This window comes from Desmodus rotundus, chromosome 5 (assembly GCF_022682495.2).
Source record: "Desmodus rotundus isolate HL8 chromosome 5, HLdesRot8A.1, whole genome shotgun sequence".
In the NCBI taxonomy this organism is placed as follows: domain Eukaryota; kingdom Metazoa; phylum Chordata; class Mammalia; order Chiroptera; family Phyllostomidae; genus Desmodus; species Desmodus rotundus.
The window spans coordinates 57,308,567-57,324,823 of NC_071391.1; the positions used below are offsets into that span (position 1 = coordinate 57,308,567).

At 41.6% G+C, this 16,257-nt stretch overlaps 1 protein-coding gene across 20 annotated transcripts in view; it reads right to left on the minus strand.

Annotated features, from left to right (window-relative positions):
• Positions 1-16,257, minus strand: part of SYTL2 (synaptotagmin like 2) — a 103,269-nt gene that overhangs the window by 15,001 nt on the left and 72,011 nt on the right. For 8 of the 20 annotated variants that reach the window (XM_053924137.2, XM_053924139.2, XM_053924131.2 and 5 more), the window contains 5 exons: positions 12,356-16,186; positions 9,427-9,528; positions 7,429-7,482; positions 6,126-6,173; positions 2,432-2,526 (listed from right to left, as the gene is read on the minus strand). In XM_053924137.2, coding sequence (XP_053780112.1) covers positions 2,432-2,526; positions 6,126-6,173; positions 7,429-7,482; positions 9,427-9,528; positions 12,356-16,186 — 4,130 coding nt within the window. Of the gene's footprint in view, positions 1-2,431; positions 2,527-6,125; positions 6,174-7,428; positions 7,483-7,883; positions 7,941-9,426; positions 9,529-12,355; positions 16,187-16,257 lie in introns of those variants that run through there. The other 12 variants (XM_053924148.2, XM_053924144.2, XM_053924146.2 and 9 more) reach the window with 6 other exon arrangements.

The following is a 16,257-nucleotide window of genomic DNA, read 5'->3' on the forward strand; positions in this document are numbered from 1 at the left end:
TCATTGTTAACATAGCCTTAACTTCCCTAAAAATCAAATTAAACTAGGAAAAACAAATGGCAGTGTGATCTGTTTCGACTAAAAATGATATATAGTTACACAATTTTAGACCGCTTCGCATGTATTTCTGTAGTGCTCTTGTGCTCATCTTTTTGTTGCTCTAGGGAAATATATTATATCATACATTCTACCTACATCAGATTTTAATACATTTTTGAAAAAAACAGCAACAAGATGCTTATTTTATGTATGTCCCAGGAAATATTTACCTGGGTCAGGAAAGTGGCAATAATAAATTATATTATATTTAGATCTAAAGATTTTTAGATGGTAGTCTTAAAAAAATCATGATTCCAAATGAGCTCCTTTGGAAGTTAGCGTTTATGGGGCAGTTCAGTGGTTCCGGGGATCGGGGCAACTCCTTTGTGAAGTGGTTAGTTCATGCGGACGTTTTCCAGAGCCATGCAATTATGCATCAGTGTAACAGATGCCAATTATAGTGCAGATCAAGAAAGGAGTTAAAAAAACCCCCAAATTTACGACCTGTATGAATGAGAAAAGAACCCTCCAGGATTAAAAACATATCCAACCCTTTTTAGTATCTCTGTTGTCACAATCTGCCCCCACAGGCTCACAGTCCATTCCCTCTATTACAGCATGTACTACGTTTTACCTAGTATATCAGCTCATTGGTGAGTTATTGAAAGGATGGGACCCTGTCTTGTTAACCCGGAACACTGACTTTTCATATGGTTGGCACTCAACATATGTCACTGATGCTAAGCTTCAAAGGGCCCATGGACAAAGGAGCAAGGCCTGATTTCATCTCCACATCCTCCAACGTTCAGTCCAACCTGTGTACTACTTTGAAAGGTAAGATGATATGGCTTAACTTGGCATCTCTGATGCACAAACTCAAATGATTTGGGCTCTATCGTGAGGCAGCAGGTTAAAACTGAAGGAAGGACAAAAATAAAAAGCCAGGAACCGGTGTCATTTGTCTCTCATATCATTATATGGTTCATTCATGTGACCAAACAAGACCAAACCGTATTTACAAAGGTATAGAAGCACAGCTGGCCTCCAGCTAATGAATTAGTGTCAAAGAAGGAGTGGTTCCTCCCTAAGTAACTGCAATGTGGACTCTTAAAAATATTCAAGGGCTGACTATTTGTAGGTACCGTCATCTAAGGCCCAAGCATGGTGCCCAGGAAGGGGGGGAAGGCGAGGTGTAACTTGAGTGTTCTCTACAGCTTTCCTCACCTTCTACCTACAAAGAGCATGCTTGAGGATGAAGCTTTTTATCTCATCACCAAAAATCAGACCCAAACTGCAAACAGTAACCACTAACATTTATTGGGTACCCACCCTGTGTCAGGCCCTGTGCTATGTGTTTTCCCCACCTTATCTCACTGACCCCTCACAACCTAATGAGGTGGGTACTAAGAAGCTGGACTCAGGGAAGTTAAAGAACTTGCCATGATCACACAGCAAATTAGTAGCATAGCCAGGACTGGGAATGCCTGACTCCAAAGCTCAGGCTCCTACTTACCTAGCTACGAGAACATGGAATCCTAATGAGTTACAATTCTAGAAGTACTTTTTAGTAGCTGTTGGATTTGGGGAAAGTTACTTAACCTCTCTGAGGTTCCCTATTTTTTTTTTTTATAAATCGGAGAAAATAGTACCACATTTTGTTAGTGAGAGTTAGGTAACAGACTGAATATTAAATGCCTGGTACTTACTAGGTATTCAGTGAATAGTAGAAAATAGTCATGTTCTTACTAGAGACAGTAGGTAACAGTTACCTAATGGTTAACTGCATGGGAGTCAGATCTGGCCTCCAGTCCTGGTTCAACCCCCTTCTAGCTGAGTGAGGTGACTTCACCTCCCTTAGCTGTTTCCTCATCTGTAATATCTGGGGATAATGATGGTGCCCACCTCCTAGGGTCATTGGAGGATTAAATGGGATAATGTATATAACATATATAAAGTGCCTATGCTCAGTAGATATCCTTGATTTTGCTGTGTCATCGTTACTTTATTATTTTAACAAATGTTTTCTAGCTAGACGTGCTACTTAGACTAAGCTTTCGCAAACCACCTGTACTCTAAACTACAGAGTAGTTAGTTCCTGCCAACATATTTCTGTCTAGATTTTTTATTTTGTACCCACTTTGAAACAAAAGCCACATTCCCAAATCTATGCAATTTGACTTCACCACCAAAAAGAGTTACTGTGTGAGTCAAATGAGACATGCCTTGCCTTTTTCCAGCTCAGCAACACTACCTCTATTGATATGAAAGGCAAGGGTCAGTTCTGCTAACCTCTGGTCTCTGCCACGGCTGAATACAAACACCCCAACTGGCTTGGCAAAGCAAATCCACTTATTTGATTCCATTTTTCTGAAGGCACAAAAGATAAACTTGCCTCATCTTGGAGAAATGCTGGAACAGACTTGCTCATCCTTTTGAGTTTGTCGGGGTGGGAAAATTGATTATCAGGCTGTGAAGGCACTGTGGAAACTAAACAGCAGCATTTCCATTCAAATTATCTTTACAATTGTCAGATAAACATAAGGCATAAGTTGAAAACACATCTTTCTTTCATCTATGAACAGAGATGTTTTTGTAAAGTGGTTAAAGGCACAGTAGTTCACATGCACAGGATCATGAGGTAAGCAGCATGCTGTATTCATAGACTAATTAGAGAGAGAAAACTAGCAAGGAGTTGAACCAAATAGAAAATAAAAGTTAATTTAAAAACCATTTGTTTTTATTGAACTGGAGCTGGATTTGAATTATAATAAAACCTACTGCCAATGGTCCTGGCCAAGTAGCTCAGTTGGTTAGAGCATCCTCCCGATACACCAAGACTGTGGGTTCAATCCCCAGTCAGGGCACATTTAAGAATCATCCCATGATTGCACAGATAAGTAAAACAAGAAACTGATGTTTCTTTTTCCCCACTCCCTCTAAGAATCAATTTTTAAACATTAAAGCATACTGCCGATGTGAATTGGTTTTGACTTATTTTTTTCACATCGCAGCTTTGAACCACAAGATCTATAATTTATTGATTCATCTCCTTGAGATATATTTTTAACATGCTGCAGGCTGAAAAACTATTTCATTGGACAGCAAGGATCTGTATATACAACTCAATCATAACCGTGTCCTGGTTATTGAGTGTCTAAAAAAAGGTTTGTTTGTTTAGTGACTGTGGAGATTACCATGAAAGACCATTAACGATTTCAAAACTAATTACTTTTTGAAAATAAAAATAATTAAACATTTTTTTAAATTTTTCTTTTACAGTTGACTTAAGTTCCAGGCATACAGCCCAGTGATTAGACATTTATGTAACTTTCAAAGTGATCACCCTTCTGAGACCACAGTTACTATAATACTGTTGACTATATTCCCGCTGCTCTGCTTTCCATCCCATGGCTATCCTGTAACTACCAACCAATGTGCGCTTCTGAACCCCTTGGCTGTTTTGTCCCAGTCCCCCCCAACCTCCCCTACGGTAACTGTCCAAATGTTCTCTATAAGTCTGTTTCTATTGTGCCCATTTGTTTGGGGTTTTTTTAGATTCCACATATTAGATACCTGTCAACTCAAAGAATTTTCAATAGAAATACCCAAGGCCAAGTTTGAATAATTCAAGTAAGGATACTCTAAGGACTTCATATGAAAATGTAGCACATGGTTTCTTCCTGATACAGTAAGTATATGTGTGGAAGTCACAGTAAGATGATGAAATCTATTCCTAATTTGTGGAACTCTAGTTTAAAAGCTCTTTTCTTCTTTGTCTAGGGATCACAGTGTCGAAGCTTTTTTTGTGGTGAATCAGAGCTTTTTATATTGAGTGAGTTCATACTCTTCAAAGCATTTAGAACAGTACCTGGCACATAGGCCCCACACAAGTATTTGCTAAACAAATAAATATTATCTGATAGAGATTCTTTAAGTTACCATTACAATGTGATACAAATATATTGACATTATCACTGAAAGTGATACTAGGAAGATGAAAATCAAATTATGTTTCTATATATAACTTAAAAGGCTCAGATTCAGCTCTAAGCATTAGCTAAATGGAATCTAAGTGAAGGAAGACTGAAAACTGAGCTATGCATATTAAATATTTGCCTATTCACATAGTAGTTCTCAGCCAGCCTTAGGCTCGCAAATGTATCAAAATACATTTCTGGTATCTCACAAGATGGCCCCTTGCATCGATCATTTGCTGTTACACAATAATGCGTATGTGTGTGGACTCGGGGACTTATCGGGAGCAGTGTGAGATTAGGTCCCGGCAGGGCACAGGATAGCCCAAAGAGTATGCAAAAGCTTTTATCACAACACTGCCCCCTATTATTTTGGAAGTATACACCTAGCACTCAAACACAGTCAGTTTTACATTTACTGGGATTTAGTTATGTCTTGGTCATGTATTTCATTTTTTTCAGTAAACCATTTAAAAAATTTAAATTTTTCAATTAAAGTGGACATTCAATATTATATTAGTTTTAGGTACACAGATCATGCATTTCATTGTCTTGTGTGGTAAGAATACACTCTTCACTAGAGAAAAGAAATAATCTCAGTCCAAGGATTAAGAATCATCTTGGAAAATACCATAAAAAAGAGGGAATTTGTCCAGAATTCACCACACGGTTAGTCTATTTGCTTTGACCGATAACTAAGCGCATCAGGAGATCACCAGTGAAGATGTAGATACATCGACTGTGTCTCTATCTAAATATCTCCATCGGTACAGATGTAGGTAGGTATACCTATATGTTGTTCTTACTCTTCAGCCCAAATATTGAACAAAACAGCACGATAAAATAAGACGACCAAATTTAAGGGTTTGCCAGTTCAAAAGCAACTGGAAAAGCCCCTTTACCCACCACCCCCGAAGGGCAGAAGTCTTGCAGCCTCTGCAGCAGGCAGACAGAGAATAACGCCGGGGACCAAAGCCCGGATTGCTTTTTCTCTGGGTAGTTCTTAAGAATCTGTCAGGTCCTGTGCTAAAGCTCAGCACCTTCATCTCCAGCAAGACTGCACGAGCGAAGTTTCAGCTTTCAGACAAGATGTCACCGCTTTCTAGCATCGGCACTTTGTTTCTCTCTCTAACGGCCCGTTCGTTTAAGCTGCTCTTCTCGTTAAGACCAACAGGCACATCCAAAGAGTGTTGAGAGACTGTTATTAAAACCCCTGGACTCCCGAGGGCAGGCATGCGCATCATGACCTTCAGTCCGCCAGTGTCCCCGAGTAGGACACTGACTGAGCTAGGCGGACGCTCGTGCACAGCTCCCTGCTTTGCTTGCCCACAAGCACCTTTCCACTGTGCTACGTGTCCTCAACTTCGTAGTCACAGTTAAGCACAGCAGTCTTGAGATTGAACAGAAAAGAGTAAAGAATCATAATCTTTGCTTGGGTGTGATTATTAATTAGTTCACAGACATGAACCACCACAAGTGTACACTTATTTCTTAAGATTCAGATATTCACTTGCTTTATATGTTGAATATATCCTGTTTGAGTCCAATTTTAAACCTCAGCGTTTACTCCCTGGACATCATAAAATTTGCTTCTGTAGATATGCAGAGAAGCATACACAACCATACTACACAGTCATTGTCAAAGTACAGTTCTTCCCTAGAGACAGATAAATTATACATTTTTCCATTTGTCCAGTCTGTGGAAAGGCCACAAAGGTCCAGTACTCAAGACCATACTGCAGCATAAAAGCCAAGTGATATTGGAAGGTGCCAGCTTCATTTTAAGCAGACTCAAAGGGCAGAGAGACTAGCAAAGGGAAAATATCCGGCGTTAACATATATACGTAACACATGTTACATACATATGTATATATAATAGTTTTTTAAATATATAATTCTCCCTCAGTAGAACTACCAATTAATTTTTCAACACAGGCAGCAGTAAAACGTTTTTAATATAACCCTTGCCAGAATGAAATAGTTTTGTAAGCTGCAAGAGTTTAGTACTAATAATAAAGCTGTGTTATTAAAGGGGTTAGTTATTTCAGTGTATTTAACACCATGTATAAGTGGCAACATTTAGTCATTTGTGAGAAAGAACCTGCTACTCACTTCCTGGTATGCACTCATTTGTATCTGGTTCCTGATCTGCTTTTTGATCTACTCAGAAGGGCAACATTGGGAATAAATACCATTTTAACAGAAGTATTAAAAGAGACATGAAAGTAAAGCTCAAATGTCAGTTTCATAGCAGAGACTGCAGAATCCAGCTGACCCGTGTTCAGCTTGCTTTCCTCCATTCCCCAGAACGACCTTCATTAGTGTCTCCTCTTCAACTAAAAGTCCACCATCCAGCACGGGAGCTGTTTAGCATCTTTCCTCCAATTCACTAAACCACAGCTTTTAAAATGGAAAGAGCACTGGACCAGGAGTAATGAAGCTGAGATTCTAGTCCCTACCCTCCCACTGACTAGCTACAGGATCTTAGACAAGCCACCTAATTTCTTGGAGGTTCTCTTATCTGTAAAACGAAGGTAAACCCCCCTGCTCCAATGACCTCAGCAAGGTTGTTGTAAACATAAAATAAGAAAGACAAATCTATTACATAAAAGTAAGGAATGACCTTTGAGGATCTCTGCTGCTGCTTCTATATGGGAAAGCTCAGTGAATATACATTGTTATTATTCTAGAGAAAGCAATTTAGAAAACAAAATTCCAGCATACAAATATAAATGATACATTTGCATAAATGCTGAACTCTAAAACTCAGACTCATTCCCATCCCTCCCTTCCCCCACCAGGGCATTATTACCCTATTCTTTTTGTAACTGAACCGAGTAATACCTGAGCAACTGAAAATCTTCAAAACCTTCTGGCTGCTTAATGTTCAGAATCAGTTAATTTTACACTTGGCCTGTTCATAGTTATTTACATGAGCAGAGGCAGAATTCCCATTTTTGTTCTGGGACCCTTTCCTTTGAATTTAAAGCTTTAAGCCAGGTATGCCCAGAGTGATCTATATGATCATGAGACATCGTCAAAGAATAACTTATATAAGAATAACTTAATCCAGGAACCCACGCCAGTCTCCCAGCCTTCACAAGGAGTTCTGCCAGACAGAGTAGCAAAAATCAGCTCAGACCCATAGAAATACAACTGCCTATTTATAGAAACCCTCACTTCCCAGGGTCTCTAAGGAGATCCTCGCAATGCTATCACCAGCAGAAGCCTTAAGAATACAAACAGTTATCATTAAATGCACCAAGTCAGAACCGTTTTATAATAACTTAGGCACCATTCATCACAGAGCGGCAAACGACGTCTCTAGTTTTTCAACAGCTGCGCCCCGGTGACGGCCCAAACCACCCCAGAACCTAATACACAGACAGACATGCAGATACATAAACATAGTTACCATCTTCAGCACTACGTACTAATTCTTCTGGCAGATTATCTATTTTTGCTTGATCTGTTCAGGAGAAATTAACAAATGGTTAACACGGCTGACCCTTGGCGAGAAAGAACAATGAGACTGTCCCTGAAAGCCCCGGGAGTTGGAAGCAATTAGTCAAGATGCAGTGAGGGGTGCAACCAAGATGTCTCCCCCCAAATACTTTCTCTTTAGCCACTTGAGCCAGTGCCATAGCGGGAGCTCCCGTTTCAGCCCCGATGCAGCTTACATCAGCACACTGCTGCACACAGACTCCCAAGGGTTAGAGGGTGAGCTCAGAGCAAGCAGTCAGCCGGCAGCAGGAGAAAGCATGGGGCTGCAACAGCCTCCCTATTCTTCTAAAAAGAGTAAGATGCTAGCCATGACTAACACCTTCCCAAACCCACGGTCATTAACAAATATTTCTGTGCACGCATCACCATTTGTGAACGCCTCTGGGAGCCTTGCTTGGGAAGTCAACTGAAGAGATGTGACTGGGGACCAGCTGCTAAGTGGAATCTTGGCAGGCTAGTGTGAGAGTGGGTACTGGTATTTGGAAGGGAGCGTGCAGGAATACCCATCAGCTGATGGTAATATTTTTTAACCCTACACATTCCTGAGTACTCTAAAACTGCACCATGGAAAGAGCCCCAAGTTTCACAAATAAGAGGTTTTCCAAATTGAACAATTGTTGCTAAGTTGTTTTTTTTTTTTTTTTCCTTCCCTCAGGGCCCATCAGCATCAGGAAGAACAATCAGGCCTGACCAACAAAGGATCGGAAGGCCTTCTCGGCAAGCATTCAGGCGGATGTGGGGGTTGGCCACCTGTTGAGGAGGCTTTACAGGGAATTCCTGCATTGCGGGGAGTTTGGAATGGGTGGCTTTCATTCAAGGTCCCTTCCAACCCTTGGATTCCAAGATCCTTGGCAGGGTTAGGACTGCATGCCGAATTGGGAGCACTGCCTTCGGAGCCCTGGGAATCGCTGAATTTTAGAAATTGTTTAGTGGAGTGTTTTTTTTTTTTCTTTTTCTTTTTAACTTCTGACTTCCTAGTCTCAACTGCAGATGCATAAAAAGTATTCTAAACATGACAACGGACAATTTTTAATCATATGAGTTTGACAGTGGTTAACGTTCATTCAATAAACTTTCTCATGACCACCTGCAATCCTGAGAGTGTATCTTAGCTGGAAAACAGTAAGAACAAAACCACTAGAAGTTATGGTTTCGAAGTCCATTTGTCTGACCCCCAAGTCCCTATGTGTGTCATGTTAGTACTCGAGAAATCCTTCACCCACTAAAGCAGCAGCCAGTGGGGAATAGCGTGCCCCACGTGTCAGGTAGGCTTTAGGCTTACAGTTCCAGTGAGGATGCATGAAAATAAGGGATGAGAGAGAAAGGAGAGTCCTTAAAGCCAGGGACTAATTCATCTCCCTCGCATGCCAAATTCACCAGACACCCAACTCTGTCATGAATGCTCCTGATTTTGAGCCCCAGCTCTGCTGTACGATACTAAGCAAGTTAGTTTACCTCTCTGAGCTTCACTGTCTTCCTCTGTAAACTGGGGATAACAACTTGTCCCTCACAGGGTTACTTATGCCAGGTGGATAAAATAGTGCAAGTAAAACGCTTAGCCAAGTCTTGGCACACAGTACTCAATACACATTAGTTACTGCTACTAGATCCACTAGCTACCACTGTCTTTTAAAACTCATGCTACTTGAATAAACACTCAAACTGGGATTCTTCAATGCAAGGAAACCTAGTGTTCTAGTAACCAAACCTCAGGCATTGTTTTAAACGCAAACTTCCAGCCCCTTTAGGGCAAGCCTCTTGGGCTCACTTGGGGAAAGGTTATTCTCAGCTGTTAAGCCCCCTTGAGGGGTTTCAGTGCACGACAGCATGCGGTGAGGCCACAGAGGAGCACGTGAGCATTCTTAAGCTTAGGTGGGGGCACAAACAATGGGGCGGACTTTATTCTCACTTGATGAATCTGATGAAATGTCTTCTAGACTTTTGGAAGGCATTTTCCTAGCAGCACTCCTTTCCAAAGTTTTCAAAACAGGCCTGGGTTCTTCTTCTGAACCTGTTATAAGACAAAACCGATGAACACTGCACAATAAAAAAATAACCCACCAAACTCTTGTAACCAATGGACCTCGAAATGGTAGGCTGAAAGGAGGCATTGTGCCGTAAGCCTCTATACCTTTGTTTACTCTGTGAAGCACTGCAAGGAAGGAAATAAACTTTCTTCACAAATAGCATGTCCTTTAAAAAAACAATTTTCCTGGTCAAGAAATATTTGCAAGTATAAATCATACAGAAGAAAGATTGCCACATTAATAGAAGTGTGATCTCCTAGTCTTCTACACCTCTATTTTAGGCACATGATCTTGTTCTGTGCCAGACTTTGAATCTTTCCACTTCGTTTCTAGCGTTTGAAGATCGCCACAAAGTGGTTTTAGAAGCATTAAAAAAAATTAGCTGAAAACCATAAAAGGCAGGATTCAGATGTTTAACATCTGTGTATAATCTAATACAACACAGATGGGCAAATCGTCCAAATCAACAGATGTAGGCTTTTTTGGGTTTCATGAGCTAGTAAAATTTCCATCAAAATATCGGGAAGTGACATGAGGCAGTCAACTTTTTGTTTTACTGGGCGTTTTAATCGGTGGGAGGCGGTTCTATCACCTATTAATACCTTTTCTTTATAAAAGGAGGACCAAAGGAAAAGAAAAAGGCCATGACCTCAGAATGTAACAACTAGATACATATAACCTTTCAAAGAATCTCCCCAGACCACCCTTCATTTCTCTGTGTCGACAGTACCAACTCCATCATGGGGGGCCTCTGGTGTGAGCGTTGCCATCGATCACTCTTACATTCTCAGGGCCCAGGACAGCAGTTGGCTGATGGCACTTCAGAAACGTTTGCAAAGCCAATGAGTGATTCCATTAATGGATCAATAACTTTGGGAACTACTTCTCCAGACAATACTTCACAGAAACGCATCCCACTTCTGCCCAATGCTAATGGGCATTCTACAACAAATGGTTCCAAGATGAATTAGACTTGGGATTCTCTGTGTTCAAAGTTAAAAGGTTTCTCACTATAGACCTTCTTGGAAATTTTAATGCTAATAATGTACATAATCTCCCAGCATTTCCAAAGTATCTGACGATGGAACCTTTAAAAGGATTTATTTTGACTTTTTAGGGACACGTAGAGAGGTGTTGGTTCATTAAGAGCCCAGCCACGAGTCAGACGTGTTAGGCTGCTCACCAAAGTTTCGGTGCCTTTGTAGTCAGGTCCCCTTCTACTCTCACCATGCCACCCATTTGTTCTAAAATAATTTAGGTTAAAGGATGTACAACTGTGGCTGTACCATTTTATACCTCTTACAAGGCTTATAATTTTAATATATCTTCTCTGGGCCCTGTCTGGGCTATTATATCATCTGGATTATTTCATTTTTAGGTAGGCTTTTCGATGTTCAACTGGTTAGGCTGGTACACGATAAACACAGCCACAGGCAGTAGGCAACAGTAGCCACAGGAAGGGCGGATATGCAAGCCCTCCTCCTCCCATGGGCCAGTTTACTCCAGGGACTCATTGGGGCAGTTTGGTAAACGTCCACTTCACCAAGTTCAACATGCTGACTTATATTCTTGCGTACGTCTGGTTTCAGAGACAGGTGTTTCACTTTCCTTTTCTTACCAGAAACATTTGTTACAGGGTCTTCACCTTGATGCTTAGGACTAAAAACACATTCTTTGGTCAGTTTTTAAGAGGCTCCACAGCTACTTGCCAAGGAACCTAAACCTCACAAGGCAGCCACTCAGCAAAGCTTATTTATTCCCATGAGACTGAAGGGAGCTGGAAAGTGGGAAATGCTATTCAACTCCTAGGAAAGCGATCAACACTAGATGTGCAGCTTTGGTTAAAATGTCCTGCCAGGGAGCATCCTTTATCATTTCATCGCTCTCGTCAGGTAACTCATTCCTATTCGCTCCTGGGTTTCTCTGCCCAACTGCCTGTGTTGATTGGAAGAGCAAACTGAGAAAAACCCTGCGTTTTACAGCCTAGCTGAAACCAGTCCCCGTGATCCCACTTAGGTGAATATGATAATCGATTAAGATCTTCATCCACTTGGCCAAGGCTGGAGACACAGAAATTCAGCAGGCCAGGCAATGCCCTTGTGTGGATCAGGTGAGGTCATCTGACCAAAGTCATACTCTAGAGGGGGAAGATTCTGAAGATAACTGAAAATGGGAGGGAGAGTGTGGCAGCGAAAACACCACAGCACAAGGGGTCTGAGGAAAGCAACGTTCCCGCCTTGCACTTTGTCCCTGGCGTCCATCCACGGCTGTGGTAAACTAGTGCTCCTAGAAGGGAAATCTGCGCTCATTTGTGGCACTTTCTTGCCACAGCTATAACTAGAGAGTTCTGTTTGGATGGCCAATTATGAAAGAAATTCTAATTATTTCCAGAAGGAAAAGTAACTTGAATGTTAGCGGTAGTTTCTAAACACAAAAAGTTCTTTTTAACTTTTCTTAAAACTATGTTTTAAGAAAACTATTAGCTTTAGTTTAAGAAAACTAAATAATTTTAAGAAAACTATTTTTAAAAATAGTTTTGAAAAGTTCTAGTGCTGATTAAATGAGAAAAAAAGTAAAACTCTAAAACACTGCCCTGCGGGTAAAACTGTCTCTATGTAACTTATTTAAAGACTACAAAAGGAAATGTAGTTTTTATCAAGAAAGGCTAGGGAGAGTGGAAGTCATAAGAAGAATTTAGCACTATTTGCGAGTGTAAAATTAATTCCAATTTAAAAAACTCCCTCATCCTTTATGTCATTATTCCATTAATTAACTCATTAACCAATGGATGAAAAACTTCAAAATGCTCACTGGATGTATTTCTCCAGCTTTCTGCATCAGAACCAATGATTCCATCTGAAAAATCACAGTCAGAGACACCTTCTCTTTCTTCCTCTTCTTGTGGCCTCTCATTGGGTGATGCCAGAAGCATTTTGACTTGACTTGCTTTTGTAGAGTTTTCCTTGTTGGTCAGGAGAGGAATAGGTTGCCTCTTTCCAGACACACTAATTGTTTCAGGACCCTCTTCAAAGCCAGGCTCCTGAAAAGCCACTTCTCGAACCCCGGCAACCTCACTGTCACTATCCCTGGGCTCTGGGGGCTTTATGGTTTCAATGATCCCTATTTCATGGTCCACACAGTGGGTTCCGGGGATGATCTCAACTCCACTTTCAGAACCATGAAGATATCCTGATAAATCAGTCATAGCTTCTCCTCTCAACATGTCATCACATTGGCTGACTGGAGATTTGAAAACATCACTCTGAAGCTTCATTTGGGGGGCCTCTTGGGTTCTGCCCAAGAACCTGGCCTGCTTTGACTCTGAAGTCTCCTTCTCAGGAGTTTCTTCCCTCACTGACACCTGGAGTGCATCAGAGGGAGCTTCTGATGCTTCTTTAAGGAGTTTCTCAAAACCAGTATCAAAAGCACTCTCAGTTATTGATGGAGCCTCAGACTTTTTCACTATCCCTTGTATTTCCTCGGGATGGAATTCAGAAGCAGCTGGCCTGGGCCCCTCAGTACCACCTGTCTCACTTTCATATTTTGAGGAGAGAGTTTCATTTGTTTCCTTCAGTAGTTTCTCTAAGCCAGCACTGAATTCCAGGAACACTGGTTTAGGTTGAATAATTGTTTCCCTCACAATTTCTGCCACTTCCTGAGGTAGCTCTTTGCTATACCGATCCACAGTGGAACCATATGAGCTGAGGGTTTCTTCTGATGGAGGCAGTGGGGCAGCTAAATAAGATGCAACTTCATGAGTTTTATCAGGAACTACACTGAAGGAATAAAAATCCTTTCTGTCTGGAACTGGAATGTCCGTTGTAGCTGACGGTGGAGAATTTTGGAGACTACCTGTTGCGTGTACTGCTCCTTTAGGAAATTCTTTTACTTCTCCAGGAACTTCTTCCCTCCCAACTGGGTAACCCAACCCAGCTTCTCTAAGTGGCTTTTGTAATACAACATTTACATCTTTCAGTGCAGGTTTGGGTGGAACAATGACTTTTCCCACAGTCCCTGAAATCTCCCGGTGAGAAGGTAGTGCCTTATCCTGAGGAGCAAGATAAGCATCTCTGGAAGGAGGCACATCTTGGGGAGAGTTGGCCACAACCCCAAAAGAGCCCTTTCTGTGAAGATGGGAAGGTTGATCCAATGGGTAAGAGCCTTCCGCAGCCTCCTGAAACAAGTCTCCTGTGTTTAGCTGGCACTCACCACTTCCGGTTTGCTGGGGGAGAGCTGTTTTTCCCAAAGTTTCTTCCCCTTCTGTAAAAGGAGCTATCATCTCTCTCTGATACGCTGATGAGTCGTCACTCTGTTCTACGCCTTTTTCAAAAACTCTACTTGCTTCAAGCTCAGAGTTGACCCTACAGGTAATGGGTTCCAACTTGCTTTGCAAGGGAGAGGGTAAAGTTCCAGTTCCTTCCTTCAGGAGGTTTTCTAGACTAGCAGCCAAAGTGTTTGGTTTGACCTTTGGAGGAGCTACTGTTTTATCTACATGCTCATTAATGATGTCCTTAGGTCCTTTGGATGCTTCCTCAATATCAGCAAATTCTGCCTTTTGAGGACATGTCCTATTTTCAGCACCACCTGGTCCAAGAACTTGTTTTCCATGAACTTTTTCACCAGAAGGTTGGATTGCTGGTGAAAATGCTTCTGAAAGTAGCTTCTGTAAGCTGACATTAAAAGTGTCTTTGTAGTCTTTAGACAAAACATTTGTTTTCACTGTGGATTCTAGAATCTCTTCGTCTGAGTGATCCTTTTCTTCCTCGAACACTGGAGTAACAAACCATTCCATATTTTTTTGCACATTTTCCTTTGATGACTCATTTCCTGGCAGCTGATGAGTGGACTCTGTGGGTGGTTTCAGTGGAAATGTGGTTTCATACGGTAACACCTGGAGTGTGCGCTTTGAATTTAATTCCTGTATTTCCTGTGTTGCTGGAACTTGTGGGGGGCTTAGAAGCATCTCTATCTCACGGGTATTTTCTCCTGACGATTTGAGGTCATGAAATTGTTTGTGTTTCTGGCTATTAAAAGGCACAGATTTTCTTTGGCTTGTTTTGATGGTATTCTTCTCAACATCATCCTGATTGTTTGGGTTGGTTCCTAAGTCCCAAAACTTCCTCAAATTCTCAAATTGAGAGTGATTATAAACCTGTTCTGTATTGGGTTCATCTATTCTTTCTTCGAGGGACACAACTTTCAAGTTGGGATTTGATCTATCAGTTAGAGATCTGTCTTTCTCCAAAGAAGTATGCCTTTCACTCCCAGCATTCGAAGGGTGCTGCAGTGCTGGCCAAGTGCTGTCTCTTCCAGAATGTAAACTGTCTGCCCCTAGCAATCTTTTCGTAGGCTCACTTATCTTATTCTGAAACAAAGACACTTGACCTGATAGGTCAGTTGAAGGATAATTTTTAGATGGGCTTGATATTTGGGCCCTGGTCTCCGGAGGTTTCTTTGAGGAATAAAAACCAGAGAGGTGAGCTGGTTGGCCATGCTCATCTAGGACCACTTGTCTGGCAATCATTTCACTGAATTCATTCTGGCCTGTAGCTGAACTGGCCATGGACTTTACAGGTTGACAGGCTTTAGAAGAAACTTGTCCCTGATTGTGTGAAAATGTGGGTTCTTTATGAGTTAACTGAGGTGCAGCTTTCTCACCTTCCCAAAAGGATATTCTGTCACTCACTTTTTTGTATGTCTCTCTTAGCACTTGGTTCTTGGGAACCTCACCAGCTTCTTGTTGTAGTTGGACCTCAGGCTCCTTCCAAGGAGATGAGCTTTTGGCAGCCCCAGGGAGCGACTCAGTACCCTCTGGCTCTATGGAAGCTTTCAGAAAATAAGCGTCTCCTCCTTTGCCTGCTCTCTCTGCCTTCATGTTGTCTTTCAAACCTGGTTCTTTGACAATTTTCGAAGTGTCAAAATTGACCTCTGTGTTTCCTCTATCTGTTTCATAAACACGAAACTTGGGCTCTTCTTCACATAAGCTGCCAACGTCCTTAATGTTGCACGGAACGTGGTGTGCTGCATCAGACCCCTTGAGAGCACTGGTTGGGCCAGGTATCGCATTTCCCGCTCCTGTGTTTTTTGAAGCTTGGCTGTCGTCCACAGTTTCACTTCTTTGATTTGGACTGTAGATTTCAAATGGCTGCAATATGCCTGGATCTTCCTTGCCTTGATGGGACAAATTAATAGACTTGGGTTTGAGATTCACATTACTGTCCTGGCACTTTCCAGAAAGCAGCATATTTCCCTCTACCTGGGACACCACATCCGATTCCATAGGGATCAATTTAACTCTGGTGGGTAATAGAGCCTTTGAGCCATTTTCTTTTGGACTGATATCATCTGTCACCAAGGCAGGAGCAACCTGTGTTTTTGAGTCTGCTTTTTCTTTGGGCTCTATTCCTCGGAGATGCTGGAGAGATGACTTATTGTCATCTAAATGAGAACTTCGGTTAAACCAGTCTAGGACTTTAGATATGGAATCATCAGCTGTCTTCCTTATCTCAGTGGCATATGGACCAGAGAGTGAGAATGTTTCATCTTTTAAGGTCTTGAGAGGAGGAGGCTTACCTTGCTGATGGTCTCTGGTACTGCGATCTGGCACCTGAGAAGGCTCAGGCTCAACACGAGACAGGTCATCTGCAATACAGAAATGCTTTTCTAAATAAGAAAAGAGAACACTCAAAGAATTGTTATTCAATCGCTCACAT